This window comes from Amphibalanus amphitrite, unplaced genomic scaffold, assembly GCF_019059575.1.
Source record: "Amphibalanus amphitrite isolate SeventyFive unplaced genomic scaffold, NRLGWU_Aamphi_draft 000453F_arrow, whole genome shotgun sequence".
NCBI lineage: Eukaryota > Metazoa > Arthropoda > Thecostraca > Balanomorpha > Balanidae > Amphibalanus > Amphibalanus amphitrite.
Genome location: NW_024881947.1, coordinates 484,899 through 503,948, shown reverse-complemented (window position 1 = coordinate 503,948; position 19,050 = coordinate 484,899). Strand labels below are relative to the sequence as shown.

Sequence of the window (19,050 nt, the reverse complement as noted above, 5' to 3'; positions counted from 1 at the left end):
TAATCAGGCCGCGGCTGCGCCAGGAACGTCTCAGGGGTCGCCGGGCGCCGCAGGCAATCAGGCCAGTGAGACGAACCTTGCTCGGCGGCGGCACAGCGCCGGAGACGGCCAGTTGAAGGGAGGGGAATATCAGACCTGCTTCAACATGGCCAGCAGTGGTCCGCTGAAAACAGTATCGAGACCATGAAAATTGCAGCCAGATATACATAGGGATGTGTTTTGGTGGAATGAACCTGCAAGTAGACATTGTGAGCAAATAACTTGTACCATAAATATATGAGTTTTGCTTATTTATTACTCTTTCTATTCCTATGCCTTTTTTCCATATGGTAAAGAAACCAGCTCGCCTTACTGTAATGAGCAGGAGGCCAAGGTTCCTATATGACAGAAGACATATTCTTCGCTCATTTCTCACATGCGATACGAGTATGAGGGGTTGAAGTTGGAACAATAGGTCAAATGAGGGGTTAATGTTTAATGATGTATTGTTAACATAAATTGATCGTAAGGCACGAAATATCAGACTGCTCCGGCTCCTCTGTTCGGTATTCCAAGTTCGTTGATAGGTACAGTCCACAGCAGAAGTAATGTGTGGTTTCAGTCATGGGTATGTTCTTCTTCTGAAGCTTAGGAACGATTAGCCAGACTACAATGAAACTTTGAATGTAGCTTATATGTATCGTCACCCTTGCAGCTGCAACTTTATCTATTGACATCTTCTTTTCGATCACTCTGCATTAACCCTAGAACGCCTAGGGGGGGGGGGTTGTATCAACCCCCCCCCCTGAGGTTTTTTCGAAGTGCACGCTAAACGGCTTGTCGTAGCGGGCTGAAATTTTCAATACCCTCTGGGTCAACCTTTGCGCATCTTTTGCCGAAAAAAAAAATGATCGGGTCATGTCAGGTCACGGAGTTATGACGTCATAAGAGGTACAGCCTCCGGCCGACAGTTACCAAACGTGTGCGCCGAATCCCTAGGTTTTCTGCCGGTGATACCCACATTGTTTGATGGATCATGATGAAACTTCCCATGCATGTTGGGGCAAGCATTGGCTATCGTGTGGTGCAAGAAAATTGACCGGGTCAGATCAGGTCACGGAGCTATGACGTCACAAGAGGAACAGCGTCCGGTACTATTTTTGAAAAGCGCCCGAACCACTATTTTGCTAATTCTTGTCACCTCAATGGGAATATGCAGCAATATTAGCTTCTATAGGGAGCAAATGGACCTCCCAAATCCAAAAATACAATCAGATTTCAAAAATTTAAATTTTGATTTTTCGAATTTCTGCCGCCGACTGTGACCTTGCCGACTTCCGGCGCTCCCAACGCGCCATTTCTAGAGCTAGGGAAACGAAATACATACCAAACGATAGAGAATTGATCAAGGAATACGATAGTGAAGGTTTCAAGTCGATATCTCCCACCGTTTTGCTGCAATCGCCGCGGAAAGTTGAAAAAGTTTGATTTTTTCGGAAAATTTGACCTTTGACCGGTCATAAGTAGGTCAAATGTTGACCTAGGACCAAAAAATATACCACCAATCGCGAGATCTCGTTGAGAGCAATCCGTTGGTTTTTTCCGCTAAGCTCTACGACCTTCCGTTTCGAAACGCCAGGGGGGGTCGTAACAACCCCCCCCCCCCGGTCGTTCGTGTTATGAGAAATGGCCTGGTCGTGCGAGGGTTAAACAATCGCCAGTCAAAGCCAACCGTTGAGATTGGTAAAACCCTACATTACTTTAGCGGTGGGCTGTACGTACGTCAGGGGTCAGCACTCAGCACAGCCAAATAGGTATACCTACCTACCTACTCATCCGCAAATGACATGACACATATTGAAATTGACCTAAGGTCGTCATGCTCTCATACAGAATCCATGTGCAATGGCGAAAATGCCTAATGGATAATACAGAAGTCAGAAACAGATTTGTATAGACCGATAGTTATCCCGGGCTTCGGCAATCGGCAGAGTCGAGTCTCTACTGGAGGCGGACGATACTTGAGCTGCTCGTACTGTCCGATAGGTGGCAGGACGATATGCGCCTGAAGTTATGCTGCACCGCATGGCCCGTTGTCGACTGCTCGATCGTGATAACGGGTTGAGAATGTTAGTTATCATTTGGGAGTGTGGGGCTGGGAGTGATTCTTTTGTGAAAATGAATAGAAGATATTGAAACATATTGCACTTTTTATCTCTCAAAGTTATACGCTTCACCATAACAGCAGCCATTGGACGTCAAAAGAAGAGGTGTACTTACAATGTAGGTACACACCTATTGGGCTCTTTCGATACCAGCCGATTGTATCGGTTATTTGTCCGACGACATGCGTATTGCGTATCGTAGCCGTGACACTGCGTACCATGCCGCGCCGTGTCAGGGTTGCGTAGAGGGCCGCATAAATGCACCGTCCCGTCCCGTCCCGTACCGATCCGGCGCGCGTGGGGAGCCGGATATATGCGGCGTACCGTCCCGAACTCTCTCGGTCTCGGTTGCTGCGCCGCCGGCCTCTCTGCCACCGCTGCACGGCCGCACCATTAGTGACAGGGCACGGTCGACGGCAGCGTGTGTACAGGTGTCCGGTATTGTGGTCTATCAAAGGAGGGCGACGGCCCACACCTGTGCCCCCTCCCCCCTCCCCGCTCCCCGCTCCCAGCTACCGGCGCCACGGCCGACATCGCTCGGCAGACCGGGCCAGACACACACAGCACACAGACGAATAGCGAGAGAGAGCTGAGAGGTGAAGCAGAGGAGAAGAACGGTGTAATTTTGTATCGATAGAAGAGTTACAGTGGAGAGAAGAAGAGGAAACAAAGGTGAGTTACTCAGTTTGACAGCGTGCTGTACCAGTATGCGATAAAACAGAGTCCTATCTCTAAGCCCAAATTGAGTACGGGATCAATTTATCTGTCAATTTTAAAAGCATTGTCCATCACAAGAAGTCATGTTATTACAATAACTATGAAATAACTATGAAACTACAGTTCTCAAATTACACACCATTGAATCATATATCTCGTTCATATAGTTGTTCACGTAAACACAGTATTGTCATCCATTTCTTTCGATCAAATACGGTAATTGTATTCAGAATTGATCGCACCACAAGGCGATACGGGTGATCGATAGAGTCTTAGCGTGCCATGGAGCTTCCGTTGAGGGAAAGCCAAGGTTGCACACGACTGCGACAAATGCCGCATGGCACTCAGGGAAGATGGCCTGCCACGGTGCGTGAGTACGATATCCCCCCCCCCCCCCCGTCTTTGAGGGCCTACAGCCGTACTAACTGGGCCCTACTGTAAAAGGTAATTTAGTCTCGTCCGTCAATTATATTTTTAGCTAGGACACAAAACTAAAAGTAACGTTTTGTACACAGGGACAAAACTTGGTAACATGCCCTCAAATTGGATATATCGTGCTTGCAGAACCTCATAAATCGTTTTACCGTGTTTTGATAATGCACAAGATGCTTCACTTTTAAGCTGCATTGGTTTAACTCGCTGCTGTTTAGGTACAAATTAAGTGAACAAGTTTCGATTTAATTGTTCGCAATTGATAAAAGGAAGTAAAAAAAAAACGCTTCTATTGGCAAATATAGGCATACAAAACATACCTATTTGTATTGCGGATTAACTCTGGTACGGCACATCATTTTGGATGATCTGCTGTACTGTGATCGTTCTGCTGTTACACTTGACCAGCATGAATACTCGTATGTATATACCTAGCGATGTTACGATCCGTGATGTTTGACATCAGCGTGTCAACTACGTTTAGACAAATATCAAATGTAGACGTCAGTCGCCAGGTGCCTATCCCCTCTATTAAAACCCGCGCCCAGATGGGGTCTGCCGAGCAACGCGGTCTGATGGGGGGGGGGGGGCATTTTGGCCCCCCCTCAGATCTCGAGAACCACGCAACATAGCGACAAGCGGTAAACGGTGTTGGATAGCCCCAACGGGGAACTTCCTTGTGACCCAATTTCATTGACCTCGGTCAAACCGATGACGTCACAGGTCAGGTCAAAGGTCGAATTTTCACCGTTTACAGGGATTTCAAGAAATGCGTTGTAACTTGTAAAATCGAGTAAAATGCATTTCATTGAAAATCATCGATGGAGAAATGTTCTTCAAACACATATTTTGCTATTTGAGGTCACTGATACCAGGTCAGGTCACAGAGGTCAGGTCACTGGGGGGGGGGGGGGGGTCACAATATGAAAGTGTCGTGTGATACATGTTTTATGGTCCATTTTGCATGACAAATGCGATTATGTAGGTCAGACAGACTTTAGGGCCAGCTTAGGTCACGTTTTGGTCAAGGTCAGGTCAAGGTCAGGTCAAATTAGGTCAAATTTCAAAGTTGATATTTTTGCATAAAATGGGTATCGATTCGATGCAGCTCGTCACGGGGAGTTCAATGGTGGTCTCCGTTTTGCGCTACGAGGTCTAGAATTGCTAAAAATTGAGTTCAAAAATTTGACGTCATCAATTTGTAACAGTTTTTCGCTATAACTTGGCCAAAAAAAGAGGTATCGATCTAAAATTTGGTATGTATATCGAAGAGCGCAGGGATTATCACATACATTCCGTTTTTTTTCGAAAATCGAAAATTTTTTGGAATTTTTTTGAGTTTTTCTAAAAAAATCATTTTTTTTATTTTTCGGGGTCAAAATCCCAAAATTTCGAAAATCCGAGATAGCAGTTTTGTAGCGCCGTCTTTTCTCTACACAACCACATAAAAACTTTAAAATTGCTTGTTAATTGTAGAATGGTGAGCGTTTCAAGATGTCATGTTTTTTGCTCATTTTTGCTCGAACATGACCTCAGTTTGACCTCAATAACTCCTGACCTGAGGTGACCTGTGACTTGAAATTTTGTGTGAAGGTGTCAAATTGATGCCCGGTAAGGTACCCAAAATTTGGCGGCGCTGCGCGCCGCCGTTTTCTCGCTATTTAAGAAAAACCACAGGGGGGCAAAATGACCCCCCCATCAGGGCGCGGGTTTTAACATCCGCGCCTAAATCACGCCTATAACTACAAGTGTGATTGCGATTGGTGCATGGAGAGTTTCACGCAAACTTTTAAATGTTTCATTACTTACAGCTAACGCTTCCCGTGTAGGTATCTGATTGTAACTGCTGATTGCGTTTAATGTTACTCTACACCAGCTCTGAAAATCTGTATGTCCCTATGCCTCGTATGTATATCTACAATCTACCTATAACGTTGTGCAGTACCTTCCTATGACGCATTGTTCTGCCGCCGAGCTCTGCCACGTCAGTACAATAGCGGAAAACCCGCAGCGTCAATGGCAGAAGCCGCGTCCGACCGACACCCCAACACCTGTGGCACCCTCCCCCGTCCCGCTCAACGTCAAATCCGTCTCTGTCTCTGAATATTCCCAGTCATTCCACTGAAGAGTCAACATCTGTTCCGGGTGACGTCATGTTTGCTGTTTGTAACGAACAAAAGTTGGTGTACAAAAGAGAACATCAAACGCATTTAGTCACAACAATTTGCCTCGCCTCATTTTACCATAAATGTTCCTCGGATGTCTTGCACGTTTCACAAAAAAATGTTATCATTTCATTTTACCACCAACCAAAAATGAAGAAGTATGCCTAAATACGTATGCATATAGCAATCGGAAATAGCAGTGACCACTGACCAACATATGCCAGCTTGAAGCTTCTGTTGCTCGTGCTCGCCGGTCGGCATATAACCGTTTCGTTTCGTTTCGTTTCCTCCCACTCCTGTATCGGCGCTCGCTCACTCACTCAACAACTCAACTCAACTCACTTCCCCCCCACACACACACACTCACTTACTCCCCCCCCCCCCCCCGCCCTCCCCCCTATGCACCCCCAGCCGCTGAGATGACGGCGCCATACGTGGCCACGGTGACGAAGCAGCCGGCGGGGCCGGCGGGGAGGTCCCGAATGCAGCGGACCCTGCTGATGGTGGCACTGCTGCTACCCCTCCTGCTGGCCATCGCGCTGCTGGCCTGGATGGCTGTGCCCAAGGCGGGCGAGGGCACCGGCAGGGCCGACTGGATGGACCGCATGTTCGGCAAGGGGGAGCACGGGGCTGGCGTCATCCGGATCGGAGGCGACGGTGGGTGCGGGAATTCCGGGGTCTGGAGAACAGTCACAAGAATCACTGAGATGTATGTGCCCTTATCACGGTTATAATTTAAAATAATTATATAAAATAAGAGTAAATGTGTGTAAAACGGCGCTTCATTCAAAGGATATTGAAGAATGCATCCTATCGTTGATCGTATATTGAACGAGCATATCATATATGCAACATGCAAGTGATGCATAACAAACAACAAAGCACTTTAACGCCAGTAGTACCTCCAGAGTCCAGACTAATAACCGTCATCGCTACACCCCACCTATCCCGCAGAGGATGTCTGTTCGCTGCCCAAGGACATCGGGCCGTGCCGGGGCGCCATGCCGCGCTACTTCTTCAGCACCCAGACGGGCGCGTGCGAGACGTTCCTCTATGGAGGTTGCCATGGCAACGGCAACAACTTCGAGACGCTGGACGAGTGCACCGATCGCTGCGGAGGCCCGGCCGCTGGAGCCGGCGAGAGGCGGGCGGAGCAGAGTGCGTCATCTGATGTGTTTGTGATTAATTTGCAAAGGAATGACTCGTAGACATAGGATTTTGCGTTCAGTTTAGCATGAAATGAATATATACCTAATTGGCATCAAACATGGCACTACGGATATATGATTGGAAGTTAAATGTATATTTCAATAAACAAAGTAGCTAAAATGAATGATACCATTAGTTTAATTTATTTCAGGTTTGCAATCCTCCTGTTGGTGGCATTCCGGTTTTCAGCTTCTTCATCTTTGGTTTCTAATCCTGACTTATCCATTCCCAGGAGTTGAGTGCTCTCTTCCGAAGACGATCGGCCCGTGTCGCGGAGCTATGCCGCGGTTCTTCTACAGCACAGAGAGTGGCGCCTGCCAGTCGTTCCTCTATGGTGGATGTGAGGGGAACGCTAACAACTTTGAGACGATCGAGGAGTGCACAGACCGCTGCGGAGGCCCGGCAGAGAGCTCCAGTGAACGCCAGCTCGCACAGCGTGAGTGATACTGATCATGGGATAGGGCGGCGAATGCTCGTTATCCCGAGTTTACATTGAAGCTGTAAAACAGGAGACACAAAGCGAAAATAATGTCATGCCCCATATACCACTAAGGGGGGGGGGGGTTGTTGGGCTTTTTCCCTCACCCAAAGACAGTGTGGGAAAGCCAAAAGGGGAAGTTGGGGCAATGCCGGAGTTGGGGCAAAGCCGAAATTCGAGATATTTCGAAAACCGTAAGACATGGATCATGGATGCCACCTGTCAGTGATGCTCTGAAGCTTAAGTGACTACAATTATCGCATGTTTGTTACGAGTCGTCATTCGGAATACTTCGGCTGTGAGGGCGCCAAGAGCGTTTTCAAGGTACGCGTTCCTTGTACTACATGCGCCTTTGAAGCTGCATTTCTTACTCATTATGCTACCGTTTGTCTGGCTAATTCGGTCAAGTAATCTTCAGCATGTCTTTGCATAAGTGTGCTGCCTATTTGAAATTTATACGGCACGTTGAAAAGTTATGGGCCTGCAAATGAAAGTATGGCTGGCTGGGGTAATGCCGAAAACGTGCAATTACGCACGTTAAAGCACGCTACGTGGACTTTACTGCTGTAGAATAGCAACGCGAATTTTTAAGTCACACAAATTACACTTTCAACCGACACAACGGCCTGTTACCTATAAGGAATTATTTACCTGGCATTTTCTTATTATATCACACAATTATAACTTCCAGTGTGCACCAAGCGTCCTCAAGCTCTTAAAACGCGTGTCAGCTTTGATAAATTCTGGATAAAGTTTGAGATAAAGTGGCAAAACATCAATGTCGGCATTCCCCGTAGATCATTTCTCCCATTTTCGGCTTTCCCCGCAGTCCGGGGCAACGCCGAAAAAGTCACTTCTTTGATATTTTTAGTTTATGCGCTTAACGGTATGCGAATTCATCAAATGCGCCTGGTATGTTTGAAAGGCAAAAGACTGGCCTCTCGAATGACGCCAACAAGAATAGCTTATGTTGTCTACCTTGCGTGCTACGGGCGTCAGAAAAAAGTATTCGGCGTTCCCCCAACTTCCCCTACATAGTAGACCCAACTGGACCTGGATTTTAGATACGAGTAGGGAACACGCGGAGACGCTTAGATGAAATTGAGTTTGAAAACACTTCATTTATGAACCGCCGAGCATGACTGAGCTGGAGAAACGATCACCGCGATTTTGCCACAGGAGTTGCCTGTTCTCTGCCAAAGACCATCGGACCGTGCCGAGGGGGCAAGCCGCGGTACTTCTTCAACACAGAGAGTGGGGCGTGCGAGTTCTTCCTCTACGGCGGATGTCAGGGCAATGCCAACAACTTTGAGACGATGGAAGAGTGCAACGCTCACTGCGGAGTTGAAAAGAGCAGCCCAGATAAGGATGAACGTGAGTGATTGTGGTACATATGAGCAAGCATATGCGAGGGAGAGAGAGAGAGAGAGAGAGAGAGAGAGAGAGAGGGGGGGGGGGGGGGGGTAGACAAAGAGAGAGCGAGAGAGAGAGAGAGAGATTTATTTTTTCTAGTAGGTATCGTATTATTTCGCTTTTGAGAGGTGCTGTGAAACGTTTCGTCTCGATTTTTGGCAAAACAATTTAAGTTCAATGACATTAAATCGTTTGTCAACTGAGCGTTGTCTGAAATCGATATTTTCTTTTAATTTGCTAAATTTAAAATGGGACTTTTATTCTAAATTCGTAAAGCAATTCACGCAGAAAAAGCCTTAGGAGCATTCATTCTTCTTCATTTTTTTTTTTATTTAGATTCATTTTCCGTCAGGGTCAATTCAGTATTACTATGGCAATGCCTCTGTTTTTCACTATTCCTCTCATACTGGTCATAAGTGGTGAAGTCCATGGCTGTGCTTTCCGTCCAATGATGGTGTCACACCACCCGCCGTGTGCAGGTCACGAGGACAGTGCTGCCATCTGTTCGCTGCCGGTCAAAGCTGGCGACTGCCGGGGCATGATCCCTCGCTACTTCTATAACACGGAGAGGTCAACCTGCATGGAGTTCAACTACAGCGGCTGCGGCGGCAACGGCAACAACTTCGAGACGCTGCACGACTGCGAGAAAATGTGCATCACGGAAAAAGGTAAAGACAGGGAGTCGGACATTCAAGGATACGATGTTCGCAAAGTTCAGAAGTTAGGTATAGGGCTATGGCAAAAATACATTTTCTTAATTTTGATCGATTTTCTCCTTCACTGTTCACCGATCTGGTCGTCGATCCCCTTACGTATGCCTACAATGCAAAAAAAAAATGTTGCCTCAACACATACAGAACTGTGACCATCATCCTCATCCCTGCACTGCCCCGCACTGCGCGTCGTGATCAGCCCCCCCCCCCCCGTCCTCAGCCGGCGCCGACACTACCAACACCTCAGACTGCAGCTCAGCTCCCGACGGCGGCCTCTGCATGGCGTACATGGAGCGCTACGCCTTCAACCCCTCCACCGGCTCCTGCGAAAAGTTCGTCTACGGCGGCTGCGGCGGCAACGGCAACCGCTACAGCAGCGTTGAGGAGTGTGAGGAGCACTGCGGCTCCGGCGAGCACAACAGCACGGGAGAGCCCGGCCTGCAGGAGGCCACCAGCGAGGCCGCTCAGCAGGAGCAGGATGTCAGCCAGACGGAGCAGCCGGGGGATAACGACGGTGAGAGCGAACGGAAGAGAGAGTGGTTATAGCTGGGCGGGCGCTGGGCGGTGCTGATTGGGTGTTAAGTCGTAAACCTGACTTCAAAGCTCAGGCCAACATTGTTTTCAAGCATGTTTACCAAAAGTAGGCAAAAGGTATATCCACCGAATATTAATATGAAATGTCGTGACAACCATCTTCCAAATCAGTCAGTCGGTTTCAAAGTTGGCTCGATGCTACCATCCTATTCGATGATCCTGACTCTCAAACCAAAATACTTTCTCAGCACAAATCTTAATGGCAAACAAGTCAAAAGAGATCGGCGATTTTAGCCATAATTGAGAAAAGCAGTAGCCAGTAGGTACCCAATCAGTTCTTATCCTAATCCAATCCTTTTCCACACCCTCCCCATCCAATCCATTCTGCAGTGGAGATGTGCCTGCAACCGAAGGTCATCGGCCCCTGCCGAGCGTCCGAGATGCGGTTCTACTTCAACTCCGAGTTTGGAGTCTGCCAGGTGTTCCTCTACGGAGGCTGCGGAGGCAATGCCAACAACTTTGAGACCATTGACGAGTGCATCCGGTTCTGCGAAGGTTAGCGAATGACTAATTCAGCAGCTGCTTCAATTCTTCATTGTTTTTTACGACATAGTGTGATGTCGGTCTTGAGGAGGGTCGTCGCCGTTTCAAACACTGCAGCTCCTTCACAAGTTTCAAACGCAAATGTCAAAATCTGTTAGGTGCGTGCATCAAGTTACCATAAGCCTTTGCATTTATCTATGCCCTGACGTGGTGCATTGTGCACTGATTTGGTGCTGAATGTTTTTGCAGAAGACGACGCGTACAAAGTGACCTTTCCACCGCTCCTTTCATCCGAAAATGACACCAGTGGATCCCTCGCCCTATCTACCGTCAACATCTCCGAAACTTTGGGTATGTGTAGACTACCAGTTCCTAACTGAACGAGGCATCATCTGTGTAGTTTGGGAGTATTTGCTCATGCACTTATCTGAAGAAAAAGTTCACGATCAGGACGGTTGACAATTAGGTAGGGGAGACCCGGGAGGTATGGGCCCCCTGGAGGTATGGGCCATCGCAGTTTTGAAGAAGTGTTGCGTATTTTTACACATTTGACCGCGTAAACTGGTAGCAGCCATTCCGTCATACAACCCATGTGATTTTCAAAATCTTCCTCAGTCTTTTTTGGCAAAGAGCGGTGATAAAACGTTTTTGCCCTCTTCGAGTAAAATACTGTACATACAGAAAATTCGTGATAAATTTGAACCAGGCTCGTTTTATGATGTCAGACCAATGCTAATATAAAGTTTAAAGCATGCAAATTAAGACTGGATAGACAATTTGAAGCTTTCTTGCAAGATTATGAGCTGAGATGCTACGGATATTCTGGCGTCCTAACCGGGAGGTTCGGGCCATCCACCCTCGTTGATCCTAATTCAATAAAAAGTTGCTTTCGTTGAGTGCTATCTTCAATAAGTTTTATTTTATTGTCGCGCAAGTTTAAATATTAGGCATCAATTTTGCCTGATGCCTAATATCAGGCAAAATTTAACTTCAAATTTCATTCGAACAGAAAAATATCATTAATTTTATTTCATGGTGCATGATTAAGTTTACCAAAATACATGTGCCCAAGTGACCTCCATGAAGAAAGCTGTTGGGCGCTTATGCGATTCCTGGGCTCTAAGAGAGATCAAGGTAGATACCAGCTACGAGTATTGTTCTTATTGTCGAGAAAAGAATATGAAACATGGCACCGGCCCATACCTCCCGGGCCATGGCCCATACCTCCCGGTGTATTTTGATGGATCGAAAAAGCACATGGTTTATTGAAAGCTATCTCGAGACAAAATAGTTGATCCCAGATGCCTAATATCAGGCACACATAGCAGGCGAAAGGCAATTTCAAGTGCACAGAGTGAAAAACCGGGTCTAGCCACTACCCACTAGAAGAAAATTTGTTTTTCACAAAACCGGCCCATACCTCCCGGGTCTCCCCTACCAAACTTTTTAGCCACCATGTTCAATAATTATTCGCAAATCAATTTCGCGATCTCGTCCATAAACACCGTGAACAAATCCAAGATATGCATACCATTACAACTTCTGTCCGTACATAGACATATTGAAAGCCGGACGTGCTTCATAACCAGGAAACAATCCCAACACAATCTAAAGTTCTGAACAGCAGTTTGTCCATGAGCCGGTATCCTCTCCCCATCCTCTGCGGAGCCAGTTTTACTTCAAAACATTCACTCATCGAACCCTGACCGCACCGCCTCCCCACAGACTACGACACGAGGGTATGCGGAGTGACCGAGTGCCCGATGGACTGCGGTTTTGTGCGCCACGACGGCGACTGCGTGCTGTGCCAGTGCGCGCCCTCGCCGCTCGTCCAGGAGCCCGGTAAGGAGCGCCGGGTGGGGGTGTGGGGGGAGGGCACAGGTAGGGGAGTCACAGAAAGCTGCAGAATGCGGGTCAAACACGAGCGGAAGGGGGGATACCGCTTTATCAGTTGAAGTAGGTTAGTGTGAAAATACACTGTTGTTCATTGGGGCTTTTGGGCGCGCCGACTACCTACTAATGTCATTTTGTGCCCACTGTGTAAGAATACGTGGACTCAAACATCCAGATGGAAAGGACAAAGGTTTATAGTTACAGTGTGCTCAATAGAAAGCACTACTCTAAATGATAAAGGCACTATGCATGCTCTAAGCTCCCATGTTTTTTTTTATAAATGTTTCCAAGTCATTAAGTGACTAAATCGTTGTCAGCGCTGTGTCGTGTCTGGAAACAGCGTATCAGCACTGTGCTGTGTCGTATATAGAGCAAAGTATCACATCATCGCGTCTGTGTGCACTGCGCAGCGTAACACATTGCTACGCCTGTGTGACCCTCAGTGCCGGTGCCATCTGCCTAAGTCCTCCCCCGCCGAGCCGCGCCGGTCGGCGGAGGGGCAGGGACGGGCGCCACCTGTGCCGCCGCCGTCACAGCGCGCCTCGCCGAGGTCATCGAGGTCGCCGGAAGGTCGCCGAGGTCGCCGAGGCCGCCGTGACTTGGCGACCACCCGCGACGCGCGCAGGGTGAATTATACATCATGCAATCACGTGTCGCAAGCCGAAAGGTTTTTATTTATTTAGCGTGTGAGGGGTGAATATCGTTTCGTACGCGGTCACTTTTTTGGGTGTGCTAGAGAATAGCGAAACACGGTTTGATCACGAGTCGTTTTATTGGCGCGCAGTTGGGAACGTGTTTGGCGCGAAGAGTAACGCGGGCGCAGTCACAATATCATTAATTTCGACTGGGAGAGAGACACGGTCGGTACCGCTTTGTTACATGCGAGACCTAGCACGGGGTTGGCAGTTATCATCGTGCTCGAATCGCCCGTGACACTGCTGAAGTATCAACATCTGAAGAAACATATTGATCAGTAACTGAAATACTGATTGAATATTAATGGAACATTATTGAATTTTAATCATACTCTACTACATCATTCAATTTCTCAAACTTAATCAGCAACTGTTAGAATAGACACCGGACAAAACGGAACAGCAGATCAGAAACGAGGGCACACATCAGCTCTGAGGTCATGTACACACACCCACTCACACGCTACAGACGCACTGGCGCGCTTACATCCCCGCACACACGCACACAAACAGCCGTAACACATTGTTCGCCACGCGCCGAGCGAGCCAGGCACCCGGCCGGGGCCCGTGAACCCGAGACGGGCCCGACACGACACAAGGACGCACCTACATCGCGCGCGCCGGAAGTACACAGCAGGCCCAACAGCGTTCGGATAACCGCCCTCTCAGCGTAAACGGAACAGCAGCCAAGCATACCTGGGTCCCCTCCAAAACATTATACACTAAACGAACCGCAGAGGCGGGGTAGAATTCAGCCGCTGCTGATTTGTAGCCGGGTCATATCAATCAGAGTGGTTAGAAGTTGGATCAGTTCGAAAGACGATTTACTAACTACGGGAATCGATATCTGAACGGTGTGGAATAGACATCTTGCTCCAGCCGAGAAGCTTCTGTCATTGAACGATATGCGATTCGGCTTAATGGAACCTGACGTCCTACAGTGCCCGCCCAGAGCTAAGGTTCATCTCATCCACCTCCTAGCAGGGCTGCACGCCCTCGACACACACTCAAACATCCACCACCAGCTCACCAGCCTAGAAACCCCACCACCCGCCCACCCAGCCGCACCTCCCGACCAGCAGCGCCACGCGGCGGACGGCGCGCGCACTGCTACTTACAGAAAATGCCGTCAGTTGGCGCCACTGACGCGGTTGCCGCGTGGCACGCTGATTGCCCCGTGATACAGCTGTGTTCCCAGTCTTTCTAGCCGGTTCTGAGTCGGTGGCGGGCGGCGGGCGACTCACCGGGTGGAGCGGATGCGGCGGCAAACCGTCTGCCGGCCGCGGAAAGAGGCAGGGCACGCCGCTCTATGGTCGCTTGCCGTTGTAGTTGATGGCGCGTAGCGGGGCCTTGTAGTTACAGGCCGCCTGCTGCTGGATAATGTAAGCCATGGGATGAATCTTGAACCCATAGAGCCTGTCGAAGAAACAAATACCAATGAGGTCAGTCTTACAGTGTGACACCCACACGAATCACAACTTACCATATAAAACACGATGTTTCGACGGTCAACAATCTAAAAAAAAAAACGTTTCAGGTAGGTGCACTCAACCATTCAACAATCCGCCCAAATAGCCTAGCAGTTAACTAGGTGTCAAATCAGCGATCATTGAGGAAAACAGCCGCCAAACCGGCCTTCATCGCCCGTTAAGAAGCTATTAAACCGGTGCACGTCCATATTTGGCCATCGTGTGAGCGGCCAGCCGGCAGGAAAAACGGTCCGTGGCCAGCCCGTGTCCTCACGGCAGTGGCGGCCGGAAGCACGGCACGGGTCTGGCCATCCCGGGTAGAAACGAGGCGAGGCGAGACGCCAGACAATGGGCAGAGGGCCGTTTGACACACAGGGGATAACACACAGGGAATAACGCTGAACGAATAGGACTAGAGCCGGGCGAAACTAAAGATAGTCAGCAGTCGCTTATTAAGCTCCATACCAGCTTAAGGTAGTTTAACCAAGCAGTATTTAAGAAATGTAACTGATTGTAGACGCCGCTGCCACATTGATAAATTATCCCAGAACTGCAGTTTTCCCAGCCTGGTTTCCCATTGATAGCGCCATGTGTAGCGTCACCACCCGCCTGGCAATATCTGACTCCCAGGCACCTAAAACGTCCCACTATCGCGCCTACCGAGCCTGATACCACCGGGCGACGGAATTCACCTCTATAAACTGATAGCACGACAAAAACGATGCATGTCAAGTCTGCTGCGGAAACACAAGAAACGCTTCGTTTATCTTCGTAAACCACTGCCTCAACATAATGTTTAGATAGCAGCCACAATGGCAATCAATACTGTCATTCATGGCTCTTGTATTTTCGTGTGTCTATATGTATAATCCCGTCTTTGTAATCCCACTCAGCTCAGCAGGCAATAGTTATCCGCTTCCAACGAACAATTGCGCCTGGCGCCAGATATTTTAGACCTAACGTCGGCGACCTGACTGGGCCACTGAGGCCTGGCGCCAGCGATCCGACTGACACATCGCCAGCAACCTGAGGCCTGGCGCCGGCGACCCGAGACCTCACCAGCGACCCGCGACCTGGCGCCGGCGACATGACACCTATCACCGGCGACCCGACTGTGGCCTGACGGCCGACTCACCTGGGCACAAACTGGTTGGTGGGCTTCTTGGGCCGGTACTCGGGGTGGACCATGAACAGCATGTGAGGGAAACCGGTGCCGAAGTAGGCGCCGTCGATGTGGTGGTGCCGGGACGACTTGGGCGTGTAGACGTCCATGCACTTGGGGCAGTAGAGCTTCACCATCGCCTCGCCGGGCACGTCAGACAGACCTGGCCAACGAGTAAAGGCGTCAGAGCATTAAACACGCAGCTGCAGCGTCAGACCACAAGGAAACACCCAGCGGCGTCAAATAAGAAAACACGCTGCGACAGCGTCAGAGCAGAAAACAACCGGCCAATCAAGGTGTTTTGTTTGTTGGGGATTGGGGGCGCGCCGACTGCGAGGTCATTTTGCGCCCATCCAATCAAGGTGTGAGGCAGACGAAAGTCTGCATGCTTAAAACACATAGCAGGAGCTAATAGTCAGTTGGCGGCGGCACCAGCAGCATCGGTGGTGCGAGCAGCAACGGCACTAGATCACACAGGCGTTCAACCGTAATTGAAAACAGAGCTCTCCACGGTCAGCTTCGTTCCTGGCCCGCACTGAACAATGGACAACTGACAATAGGGGTGCTTCTTTGAGTAGTAATCTACTCACCAACAGTTCTCTGGACAATAATACTCACCAATGGGCAGCATGGGGTGGTTCTCGCAGTACACGCGCGGGCAGTAGCCAAACTCTCCCGACTGGTACTTCTCAATCATCTGGGCGATGCCGCGGTTGGTGAGGATGTAGCGCGCGTGGATCAGGCCGTAGAGCATCTCTGCGGCCTGCTCAATGAGGTCCGACTGGTTCGGGTTCTCCTCCAGTTCATCGTCTGTCGGCGCAGGGTAAAGGCGTCAGGGTAAAAGCGTCAGGGGCCGGAGGGGAAGGGGCCGCAGCGTCGGGCTCAAATGCGTTTGTACAATTTGGGTAATGAATCATTGTTGTCACAAATATTTCTAGTGGATGAAAGGGGGTCATTTCATGCCATTAGTGAAAAAATATTGATGTCAACTTTACGTTATAGGACTGTTAGGTCAGTACATGAAAAAACCGGCAGAGTTTAGCACTAGTGCCTGGAGCTACGACAGTCACTCTGCCACCATCTAGACAGCACCCCCGGCGGCGGCGGCCTCGGTCGTACTACCACCGGCGGCGGCCCACTCACCGGGCTCCAGGTCGAGGATCATGTCGAGCGCCTGCCTGTAGTGCGGCACCTGCTCGTTGAGGCCAGTCAGGTTGAACTTGTCCTGGATGTAGTCTTCGTCCACCTCGCAGAAGAACTCATTGCCGCGCAGGCCGCAGAACCACGAGATCCACGATACCTCCTCGGAGCTGCTCATTGTTCCGTCCTACCTGTAAACAACCGTGCAGGAGGCGTAGGGAAATTTACATCACATTGAGTTGCTGACAGTACAAGTAATCTCCAAGACTGTAAGCTCAATACGGGGCCATTAACCGGCGCCCGGGTCGTTGTCCGATCCTACCTCATAGGCGGGCGTTTTCACCTTGGCGACGAGATAAAAGTGACGTGTAAAGTGACTTCATAGTTCATAGCGATGCACGAAAGGTCATCATAAATCATTTCAACATTGGTTAGGTACACAGATGACAGAGAGGTCTTCAAAATTCCATTTTAAATGGTAGAAAATGTTTAGGAAAAAATGGTGCAAACAGCAGCTAGGCACTCCAAATTGCACATTCAGGGATCAGGATGTCAATGTTAAGCATTTGGGCAAGGATTAAACAATAAATGTTTTTTTTTAAACAAGGAGTGGGAATTAAGCTTCTACCAAAGGTATAATATAGTTCTTCTTATATGAAAATACTTAAACATTTTTTGTACATTTTATTTTTTCACTTAAAGCATAATCATAAAACTGTAGAAAGAAATACTTGGATGAAAGTGGTATATTTCCTTTAACTAGTGATGTGATTTTAAGAGCACATTTTAAAAAGATTGTTCACTTTGTTGTACTGAGTGAGATATTCATTCACTGTTTATTTAATAAGCAGTCTGCTGATTCCCGATAAATTCCCTATAAGCCTTTTGGAATTAGATACTAGTGATGTAATGCTGTAAAACTTGCACAGCATTGTAATGTAACTACCACGGACAGAACTGCTTACTCGATTCTAACAAAGGTAACACAGAAAAATGAAGTTTTCCTAGAATTTGTTGGCAATTCATGCCATCATACAGATATTGTGTGCCAGCTGCCACAACTGACATCATCATAGTATGCTCATTTCTAAAGCAACCATTGTCCAATGTCCATTTCTATGAAATTTCCTAGCATATTTTGAAATTGAATTTTTGAGAGGTAAAAAAAATTGGCCAGATGCCTAATTTGCAAAACTCACCAGACAGCCTCAATAATTAACTTAGAGCCAAATCCCTTTGGAATAAAAACAAACTATAGCTGCCAGCATATCACAGAACCTCATTAGTATTACCAGAGACCGCCCAAATTCCACCAAAGAAAACCTGAGAAACTGCAGCATGCTGATAAAATTGCTTAGTATTGTAACTCAGTTACTCAATGAGATTATTTCACAGGAACAGGTCCATGTTTGCCAATATTTTATGCATGATTTGCTTCTTATTGTAGTGCTTGAGATCCCACAATCAGCATGCAATGTTTATGCTGTTATTTCAATTTAGTCACATTTGACATACTTTTGACTTGCGCTGTTTTTGACCCTAAATGGTGCCATAATTGCAATTATACCTCATGACAAATGTTAAGTGCACAGTGAAACAGTTGTACACTTTTTTATGAAATATATCTTGATTTGATAAGCCTTTTGAATAATAACATAATGGAATGGAATAACAACATAATAAATAATGGAAAACCGAAAACCGAAGGATAAATTCAACTACACCCAAATGGCAAACTGGTAGGTACTGATAGTTGTAGATAAATAACAAGTTCAGCAATGTCATACAAGCAAAACCATACTGATACAAGGGACGCCGGTGAAAACAGGGCGCCGGAGGGCATATTAGTCACGTGACATTTGGAGCTTCTCCCCCTCCGTGGGCCTTCAACATGCAACACGTCACGTGTGAATTTCACGAACCTTGATCAAATCGCCCCAGGCGCCCTGTTTTCACCGTCGTCCGATACAAGCAACAACTTTAGTATTTAGCTGCTTATTTACTGATTTTCTTAATAAATCTGAACTGAATGAAACTCAGTAACACACCACCAGAAACAAAAATAACAACTAAATATTTTAAGACTTCTAGTCCAAGTCATGCTGAAGTTTACTCGTGAGTTAACCCCTCTACCCAGTCATTAATAACATTGACAAGTTCAAATTATGATGTTTTCTTTAACATTATGCAATTGTCAAAATATTGAGAATACAAAGCCTGCATCAAACCGATGAAAATGAATAAAATTACCTATAGCAAGATGAGAGAAAGAAAAGGAACGCAAACCGCGTCGCGCGACAAACGTCTCAGAGCGTCAGATTCACAGGTGAATTCTTGAGCAAG

The 19,050-nt window shown here is 47.9% G+C and overlaps 3 protein-coding genes across 5 annotated transcripts; 2 read left to right on the top strand and 1 right to left on the bottom strand.

The window, feature by feature from the left end:
• The first annotated feature begins 2,686 nt into the window (after nt 1–2,686).
• LOC122391756 (actinia tenebrosa protease inhibitors-like) lies at nt 2,687–8,527 on the top strand. Its single transcript, XM_043385983.1, has 5 exons — nt 2,687–2,816; nt 5,870–6,115; nt 6,413–6,616; nt 6,900–7,103; nt 8,325–8,527. Exons 2-5 carry the CDS (start codon nt 5,878–5,880, stop codon nt 8,525–8,527), a joined length of 849 nt encoding a protein of 282 aa, XP_043241918.1. The 5' UTR covers nt 2,687–2,816; nt 5,870–5,877.
• A 205-nt stretch (nt 8,528–8,732) lies between these two features.
• On the top strand, nt 8,733–13,002 carry LOC122391764 (actinia tenebrosa protease inhibitors-like). The gene is made up of 6 exons (XM_043385992.1): nt 8,733–9,226; nt 9,492–9,785; nt 10,196–10,360; nt 10,598–10,699; nt 12,074–12,190; nt 12,685–13,002. Exons 1-6 carry the CDS (start codon nt 8,929–8,931, stop codon nt 12,702–12,704), a joined length of 996 nt encoding a protein of 331 aa, XP_043241927.1. The 5' UTR covers nt 8,733–8,928; the 3' UTR covers nt 12,705–13,002.
• LOC122391765 (casein kinase II subunit beta) lies at nt 12,995–19,050 on the bottom strand. Of its 3 annotated transcripts, none has more exons than XM_043385993.1 (5): nt 18,958–19,050; nt 16,711–16,898; nt 16,186–16,377; nt 15,541–15,730; nt 12,995–14,352 (listed from the first exon to the last, which is right to left on the bottom strand). In XM_043385993.1, the coding sequence occupies exons 2-5, from the start codon at nt 16,883–16,885 to the stop codon at nt 14,244–14,246; spliced, it is 666 nt and encodes a 221-aa protein (XP_043241928.1). In that variant the 5' UTR covers nt 16,886–16,898; nt 18,958–19,050; the 3' UTR covers nt 12,995–14,243. The 3 variants fall into 3 exon arrangements, with proteins under 3 accessions (XP_043241928.1, XP_043241929.1, XP_043241931.1); XM_043385994.1 differs by having other exon boundaries at nt 18,936–18,959; XM_043385996.1 differs by lacking the exon at nt 18,958–19,050 and adding an exon at nt 18,920–18,950.